This window comes from Carassius gibelio, chromosome A14 (genome assembly GCF_023724105.1).
Source record: "Carassius gibelio isolate Cgi1373 ecotype wild population from Czech Republic chromosome A14, carGib1.2-hapl.c, whole genome shotgun sequence".
Taxonomy (NCBI): domain Eukaryota; kingdom Metazoa; phylum Chordata; class Actinopteri; order Cypriniformes; family Cyprinidae; genus Carassius; species Carassius gibelio.
In genome coordinates, this window is record NC_068384.1 from 5396668 (window position 1) to 5406196 (window position 9529).

Sequence of the window (9529 nt, forward strand, 5' to 3'; positions counted from 1 at the left end):
TAGTACTATATTGGAAAATATGAGACAATATATTTATATTTTATTGTAATGTATATCATTTTAAATTCAAAAAAACATTAAATAATATATAAATGTGCATGTGATAAAATATAGTACTGTGTGCCTATAAATATATTTGAAAATATGTATATGTTCACATTTATAGTGAAATATATATATACACGATATTGCACATACATGACCGATATTACAAAAGCATGAACATACATGAAAATATATACAGTATTGTAATATATATTAGTCATAACCATTTTGTCATGACTTTAACGAGACATAAAAATTTTAAGATCTGTTTTTGGTAAACACTTTTTTCTTATAAACAACACATACTGTATATTTTATATGAAATGTGTGTCTATGCAAACAATAAAGTTAAATAAAAGTTTATGAATATTAATTGATGTGTTTTGATAAAGCTATTACATCTAATGTAATGTTAATGTTTCAATATATAACCATAATTGTTCCATGTGTATATTGCAATATATTAAACAATATAAGCACTAGTTTCCTATATATGGATTTTATTATTTAATACATTGCATTATATTGCATTCTTATATTGGTTTCGTAAGGGATATACAAATAAAAACTTCCAAAAAGCTAGTTTTAGAAATACAAGACCAAACTTTTTATTCTTAAGACACTGCCAAAAATGCCACCAAGTCAAAAGCACACAGACAGATCCAAATGTACTACACAGAATTGATTTTTTACAGCTCCTGAGGTCTTTTGAAGGCAGTGAAATACACAGATCTTTGTCACTTTAAGGAAAAAAGGGCGGAAGTCCTTGCAATCTCAACCAGGCATTCTTCGCCTCAGAAAATATGGTGTTTGATCAGTTATATAACTGTTTGACAGAATGACAGAATGAGTTGTGCGCCATTTAAGTCATTTAATTAAGTCACATGGGTCACAATAATACAACACATCTGTATTGTGCGCTGGAAACATTGAGCAATAAAGTTATTACATGTCCAAAGAACTTCCTGATACTGTTTATATAATTTTACACGATTGATTTGACCATACAACGTATCCGTTAAACACATCTAATACAACCAGACCCTTCCTAAGTATATGGACATAGAATGAAGGTCTCTGCAAAACAATATAAGGTTATTTTGTTCAGTCCAAAAAAAGGGAATGTATGATCTACAGGATGATAAGGGAACCATCCATGTCTGAGAATGACACACAGTCGCTTCCACATACACACAGACCACAGGAGAGTCAGTGTGTGTTATCTTAGGTCTCGTCATCATCGCTGTGGTGCTGGGCTTTCTCCTCGCTCGCACTGCTCTCGTCGATGTTCTCCAGGGAATCTGCTCTCTGCACTGTCAGGTCGGCTACACTGATGCTGGGTAGTGTGTTCTGCTCCGGGTACCTCCACGGCTTCAGATTGGGCTCGTGCTTCCGCTTCCACTCCGGGTACTTTAGGCAGGCTTTATAAATCTTTTTCATAGCCTGTGGAGAAAAAGGTTGAAAGTCCTGGACCATGCATTTTATATATGCTTTTATTCTAAAACAGGAGTGTCAAACTCAGTTCCTGGATGGCCACAGCCCTGCAGAGTTTCGCTTCAACCCTACTTGAATGCACCTGATACAGATAATCAAGTCCTTCAGGCTTATTTGAAAACTACATGGTAAGTGTGTTGGAGCAAGGCTGCGGCCCTCCAGGAACTGAGTTTGACACCCCTTTTCTAAAACAGAGAATATGTGGCCAAAATAGAACATTGTGTATGACTTGCACAATTATAACCACTAGATGGCAGCAGAAGAAAACTGAAATTTGGGATTGACAAGATGATCTCGGGTGTTGAGTTTTTCAGTGACTTGGGTCATCTGATGAGTAATTTACATTTTTAATAAAATTATTATTGATAAAATTAATTTAAATGAAATACAATTTCAATCATATTACACTATAATATTGTTTTTGAGCATAAGGGACTTCTTTTAAGTCCATGTGGAAATGTATGTAAATATATTAAATGCCCATATAATAAAAATATATTGTCATATTAAGTAAAAAAAATATATAATTAAAATGAACATGCAATATGCAATATGACATGCATATAAAAATGCATGTATGAATAAAATATATACTGTTGACATATATGGTTGCTACATCTAAAATTTGTCACAATATTATATTATATTATCTACTCAAAGAATGTACATATATGAAAATGATATATTGCCTAATAGGTCATATATATGGCAATATCATACAGTATATTTCATTTCCGCATGCATGGGAGAACATTAAAAAATCTTACCGACCCCAAACTTTTGAATGGTATTGTTTGTATCATTCTCAAACACCATTTTTAGAATCTTAGAATAATTAAGTTATTTTAAATACACGTATTATATATTTCAATTATTTAAAAAAAAATAATGTAAAAAGAAAATTTTCCACTTACCTTTGGTGCCACAAACTGTGAGGCCCTGTTTACTACCCACTTGGGTAAAGACCCTGAAAAGAAATCAAGATAAAGTTTTAAACCAATACATAGATTTATATATATTGCTGTAAAAATATGCTCAGAGAACAAATATCACCATTAAGGTAAAACAAAAACGGTTCAGCTTTGAATGAAGCTGCAACGCTACTAAAACAGTAACAATTTTTTTTTTTTTTTTGTTTTTTAATCATAAACTCTCTTATGGACATTGTACACACTGCAATTTTCCTTTTTTTTGTCCCTGAGTCTGCTGTACAGATGCAATACACTGAATCTGAGTGTCTATCCCACAGGTCACAAACAGCTGGTGCATCACAGCAACGGCAAACATTAATAATCAAAGCCATCCTCGGAGCAGCACGGAAAAGATGACATCAGCAAATTCATAAAATATGTGTAAAGCAGGAGTTTCAAAGGCTTCCTGGCTCCCCGCTCTTTACAGCAAATGAGCATGGATGGAAACATGGATATGACTAGGCCTTCAAGACATTAAATAAAATTACACCACAAAATACAGCTTCAGTCTAACCAATGTAAACAGCGTAAGAGTTGAGGAAACATGCATGTTCATGGTCCACCAAAAGAAGGCCTGATCTGATACTGTGACCCCAGCATTCTTAATATTCAAAGGTATTTTACCATAAATGATAATGATAATGGAAACCTAGAAGACGTTCACCTCGTGGATCCACTTGCGTCAAGTAATAAAGAGTGCAGCAGTTCGCTCCGTTGGATTGGATCAAGTACCCAGTGAGTAAAGACACAGCTCTGACATAATCCTTCTTTGGTGGGTATCCCTGAAAAATAGCAGCAGTAAGAGTTTAGTTTCATTGGAATGTGTCAATGTTGAAAGATGTAAGAATGTTTAGGATATACAAACAGTCTGACCATTATTTGACCTAAACGAAGATATTAAAGGTACAGTTCACCCAAGAATGAAAATTCTGGTATCATTTACTCACCCTCAAGTTGTTCCAAACCTGTATGAGTTTCTTTCTTCTGCTGAAAATTGAAGATATTTTGAAGCAAATGGTTGTTGGTACCCATTGATTCCCATAGTATGAGGGGAAAACTACTATGGAGGACAATGGAAACCAGCAAAAGTTTGGTTACCCACATTCTTTAAAATATCTTATTTTGTGTCTTCAGCAGAAGAAAGAAATTCTTACAGGTTTGGAAAAACTTTCTCAAAATATAGATAGTGAAGCTTATACACAGCTACACACCAGATTAACAGATAAATAAATAGATAAACATTTTACACACACACACACACACACACACAAATATATATATATATATATATATTATTGTATTATTGTATTATTATATTTGTATGAAATACAGGGTTTCTTTTACCCTGATTAAGAGATATTGTCATGGAAAACATTAGTAAACATCTGACCGTGACTGGCCAATCAGAATGAGGCATTTCAAAGAGCCGTATAATTTGTTTCATGACATCAACATCTTGTGTCAGATTTTCCATGGAGAAAACAATGAAAGACATAAGCCTGTTGATGCTAGACATGTAATTATTCATTACAACATGGGGATTTGATCACCCGACGCCATACTTGATACCTCTGTCAGACTATTGCCACTGGTCAGGCCTCTTCTGTTTCAAGCGGCTCAAGACCTGGAAGACTGACCTACATACCAACTGACATACTGTGCTGGACTATATTGTTACCTCTGCCAAAATGTCTCATAAAATCCGAGCTTCTACAGACCTAACGATCCAGACCAAACACAGACATACCGGGTGTTTGACCGAGTAGTTGATTATCAGATAGTCATTGCCAAGAGGAAGCCATGACCGCATGGTGACAAAGTCTCTGTTCTTCAATGGACTTGGACATTTCCCTGTAAATAAAGAATGGCATGCTTTAAAGTCCTGGTAAGTATGAAAAGTCAATGAGGTAAACTTGCTCCTATGCAGTACATTATAAGTGCCTTTAAAAAAAATAATTCTGTGTACTCTCATCACTTTTTTGTTATATTTTGCAAGAGACTTTTCTTGAATTGTCACTTTAAATCACTATCATCAATATCTCTTTATAATTAATTACTAAAATCCATGCATATACCTGAGAGCAACACATAAACAACCCAATGATTTCCATATTTGCAGTTTAACTGTAGAAAGTGCACTCCATCATAAAATGTACTGCAGCCACCCACAACTCTTACATTGTATGTTACAATCTTCATGGTAAGAAAAACTAGACTTTAAAAAAAAAGTGTATTGGGGTGCTTCTCCAAGAACAGGGTGGAAATAACAGCTCAGTTTCGAAAGAAACAAAGGAGTGACTCACAGGAATAATATCCCACATCTGCATTAACTGTCAGCCGTCCAATATCGAAAGTGTCGATCATGTTGGTGTCCCATTTTTTCCGGTAGCTCGTGTCGTGCAAGACGTCGTAGAGGGTCTCTGCTGTCACGTCCTTGCACACGATTCGCATCTAAGAGAAAAAACAGACATCATCTCACTGAGTCATTCAAATCTTAAGAACCTTTCCATTACAGCTGAATACAAAGTTCATAAAGTAGTGAAAAAATCTCCTGTAGTTTTCCCTCTGGTGCAGCCGTGATGAAGCGCTGTCAGATGTTGAATGCACTCTGTTGCTAGGCAGATGAAAAATGAATGCTTTCCACTGTGCTGACAAAGGCCTGCTACCATTTATACATAGATCTATTCATTTCCTTATCTTTGAAAGCCCTGCTTTCTGTGTGATTCAGCCATGTCGGGTCACAAAGAGCAAAAGTTGACACAGCAAACAGTGAGTATAAAGGGATCCTCAGTGGAGTGGGAGATACAGTGAAGCTTTAGATTCAAGTTGGCTTGCATTTGTATTTCAAGCTCTTGTGTTGAGCCAAACCCATTTTTTTTCATGTGTACTGTAGTTACCTTATCCTGGGTTGGTAGGAGGGTCAGGTGAGCATGAATATATCAAATGCAATGTGATCAGATATTGTATGGCTCTACGACGAAAGAAACCGTGTAACCCAATCAACTCTACCCTGGCATCATTTAATAATTTATCCCCAACCCCCCACAACCCCAGCTTGATCGGTCGCTGCTCATTTCCATTAGGTTCCTTGAAACAAGTTTTATTTAGTCTCTATGAATGGAATGTCGTCAAAGCCTACAAAGCTCAATTATTCATGAAAAGAATGCATCGGTGGCCTGGAGAGCTGTGTGAATTATTGACGAAGGTCTGTCATCTCCTTTCATTTTTTCAGCTGTTACAGGTCTAAATAATTTCCTCACACCTGCCTGTAACGTTGCTGAAACAGCCCTCATGCATAGGTTCTTGCATTGGGACAGAAGTGCTTTTACACACACACAAAAAACACACAGAAAAAGGCCCAACTGTGGCAAGCCAGCAGGAGGGAGTCAGGTTTCATCATGTGAGCCTGCTGTTACCACGGTTTTCCGCTCTTAATTTTTCAGCACATCTCATGAGTGCAGTCCGTCCCTGAGAGACCGGTCTTTCATCTCAGAGACCGTGGATCATGAAGCAGTCAGGCCTGGCCTGCCCCACTGTATGCTGAGTTTCCCCCGGGCAAATGGCCCATAACCATATCTCTGTTTGTTTCTTTAGGATTTTCTCTGAAAGCGTCTGGAGTCTGTGAGGAAAGCTACTGTTCAGGAGCTTAGAAGATATACTGTACTACTGTTTTTTGTACAGCGCACACTGATATACTGCTGTTCCAAAGGCAATTTATATTCAAGTCTTTGGTTCACATGCTAAATTCTGTAGACTACTAAATATAAAAACTGTACTACTACTGTAATAATAAATAACAACTACTAAATAATATGTTTTATGTTTTGAATGAAGTCTCTTATGCTCACCAAAGCTGCATTTATTTAATTTAACAAAAATAGAGTAAAAACTGTAATATTTTTAAATGTTTTAACCTGCTGAAACTATTTGAATATATTTTAAAATGTAATTTATTCCTGTAATCAAAGTTGAATTTTCAGAATCAATATTCCAGTCTTCGGTGTCACATGATCATTCAGAAAATATAAAAAATGTGATAATTTGTTGCACAATAAACATGTATTATTATTATTCTGAAAACTGTTGCACTGTTTAATAGTTTTGTGGAACCTATGCTAAATTTTTCTAAGGATTCTGTGGAAATGCTCAAAAGGATAGCATTCGAAATATAAACCTTTTGTAACATTGTACATGTCTTTACAGTCAATAATAATAATACAGGTGCATGAGCTGTAAAAAAAACTATAAGTCAATAAATGGTTTGTAAACACAAAAAAGGTAATTTGGCTAAGATCAATTACGTCCTAAAATGTATAGGTCAAAAGAACATCAACTCAGTATTGTTAATCTGAAAACCATATTGGAAATCCATCTTAGGTGTTTTTTACCATAGCAAACGGTTTCTAGCTGGTCATTGTTGCTGCTCTATTCCAGTTAGACAAGTAACTATTCATTAAATATTAATGCATATTTTTTAGCTAACACTCACTGTTCTCACAGTTACTTGTATATATTCTAAATGTACAGGTACCTATTTATTATATACTAGCACTCAGTTGGGAGACACTACATCTATCCAAATTGTTACTTGTCACATTTGCGAATGGCAAAGTTCAATATGGCAGCTGTCATACCCTAGCATTCAGAGTTCAGAAAAAACATCATGATGATGCTCGTTAAAGATATTCCAAATATAATATTTTTAGGAGAACAGACCTAAACATAGTTTGAGGTTCCCAATAGTGACAATTCATGGTAGCGGGTCTGTAACAATGAGCGCTGATGTTATGCAAAATCCCGCTTCAGGATTGTGGTTAGAGTAGTTTTTACATGTGTTTTGGTCATTAAAATGTTATTATTATTATTATTATTATTTTAACAACATAGAAATCAAAATGGGAGATTTTATTAAATCATATAAATGTATGAGTGTGTGCAGTCACAGTTTATTGCATCAATTACCGTGTTTTTTTTTTTATTGGCTCCCACCTCGCCACTACACACTTAATGCAATATATACATTTGTGAAACACCACCACTGGTTACATTTCATCAGTTACAATCACAATCTTTATTTTATTTATTACATACTGTATGATGAATTAGTTTAAATAATAAGTAGGCTACTAAATATCTGAATATTTACAAGTGACACTGGTACCAGCATCAACAGGAAAACTAGTTAAAATGGAAATCTGCAACACAGATCCCCTTGAATTAAATGACAAACATGACTAGTAACCAAAGTACTGGTAGTAAATAATTAATTAGTCATATTAGTGACTAACTGAATCGATAGGCTACTAGTCACTATTGGATAACTAATCATTAAATAAGGAAAAGTAACGCGAAAAAAATGGTTTTAATGTTAAAACAGCTTGCCATATTATTCAGCGTTTTCCAGTAAACTAAGGCTTTGGATCACACAGAATCTGTTTTTCATAGACAATTACCATACAAAGACACTGATGATCTGTAATATCAAAAAATATACTAGAGCTGGTCTTATTTAAGAGGAATGAAAGCAAAGATTGTAGACAAACTAGTGTGTGAGAGTGAGTGAGTGCGTCTATTGATCCGCATTGCAGTGCACTTGCCTTGAGTTTCTGCACAGTTTTGCACTCCTCGTCTCGACACCAAACCGTCACTACTCCTTTATTATAACGGGCGACCCAGCCATCCTGACTTTCACATTGATCTCGGAAAGATAAGAAATCGGTGTCGTCCGGTATCTGCACTGGCATCTTGCCTCCCGGTGCTGTGAATCAGTCAGGTCTGCAGGGCTGAAAGCTCCTCTCATAAATGATCCTCTCGTTTGTGTCGTCTGCTCCACTTATTTCCAGTTAGTTTTGGAAAACTGACGGATCTAAAACGCGGTTTTTGAAGTTGAATCTAACTGTTGCACCTCTGCTGTGTGTTTGTTGTAGCTAATGTACGTTGGAGCAGGTGTATTTGAGCATCCTCTTCAGACCTGTATCAGTCCCATACTGGAGAAAGGCATTATATAAGTAAGGCATCACGTTACTGCCATGTCGTTTTTCAGGTGGAGCAGTCAAGGGCTCCTTTAGTCAGACTGACTGATGAACCACGGATCAGGTGTCATGTTTGTCAATTCAAAGAATTTCTTTTCCGTGACTGTTTTGTTTAACCTGTGCAGGTGTGTAGCCTGAATCCAGCATCTACAGTTTCCTACTCTACCACCTTCCTTCAGCCTCACTCCTTAATATCATATTGTGAAGGGGAAACGTAAAAGTCTGCATTGTACAGATTAGGAAACATGAGGTCTAGAAGCACTATTTTGGTGTTCTTTGGAAAGGTGATTTCTTCCAAAGCCAGTAAAATGCTTTGTCAGAACATTCAGGTTACCAGCAACCTAAAAAAAAAAAAAAAAAAAAAAAAAAAAAAAAAAAATATATATATATATATATATATATATATATATATATATATATATATATATATATATTATTCTTAATAGGAAATATAAGCTATTAAATATCAGATGAACTGTAAACGTCCATCTGAAATGTCCTTTTGACATAAAACTAATGTTGTGTTGTTTGGATTTAATAAAATTATGATATATTAGGAATTCAGACTGGGATTTGCCTTCATAAATTCTGGAGCGCATAATAATAATACTAATAAAGTGTACTGAATTTATGTATTGGTTGGTTTATCTTCACTTTTATATATGAATACCATATGAAGTGTTCCCTGTTCTCAATTAAGCCGATGCTAGTGTCTCTTAAGGAGTCAAATAATATAGGCCCCTCCCTTATTAATTTAAAAACACTTACAGCAAAACACATTTATATTTGTTAAAATATTTCTGTTTTTCATTACTTATAATTGAAGAATTTGATATCTAGTTTCAGACATTTTTTATATTATGTGTATTTTTTGTAGTTTTACTAATTATTTCTCAGTATAATGCAGGATAAACTGGTGCTAAAAGCCCCCTTAAAGAAAATTGTTATATTTCCCCCCTTAAAGAAAATTGTTATATTTCACTAAAT

At 35.1% G+C, this 9529-nt stretch overlaps 1 protein-coding gene across 1 annotated transcript; it reads right to left on the reverse strand.

Moving 5' to 3' along the window:
- Positions 1–628: 628 nt before the first annotated feature.
- Positions 629–8496, reverse strand: LOC128027114 (START domain-containing protein 10). Its single transcript, XM_052614418.1, has 6 exons — positions 8108–8496; positions 4814–4961; positions 4258–4361; positions 3175–3292; positions 2454–2506; positions 629–1488 (listed from the first exon to the last, which is right to left on the reverse strand). Exons 1-6 carry the CDS (start codon positions 8252–8254, stop codon positions 1270–1272), a joined length of 789 nt encoding a protein of 262 aa, XP_052470378.1. The 5' UTR covers positions 8255–8496; the 3' UTR covers positions 629–1269.
- Positions 8497–9529: the final 1033 nt, after the last annotated feature.

Excerpts from the sequence above, each read along its gene's own strand:
- LOC128027114 (XM_052614418.1), bottom strand. The coding sequence starts at position 8,254 with ATGCCAGTGCAGATACCGGACGACACCGATTTCTTATCTTTCCGAGAT. Across the intron at positions 3,293-4,257 it reads ACTACTCGGTCAAACACCCG|GGATACCCACCAAAGAAGGA; the intron begins GTATGTCTGTGT and ends GCTATTTTTCAG. Across the intron at positions 2,507-3,174 it reads GACGCAAGTGGATCCACGAG|GGTCTTTACCCAAGTGGGTA; the intron begins GTGAACGTCTTC and ends ATTTCTTTTCAG.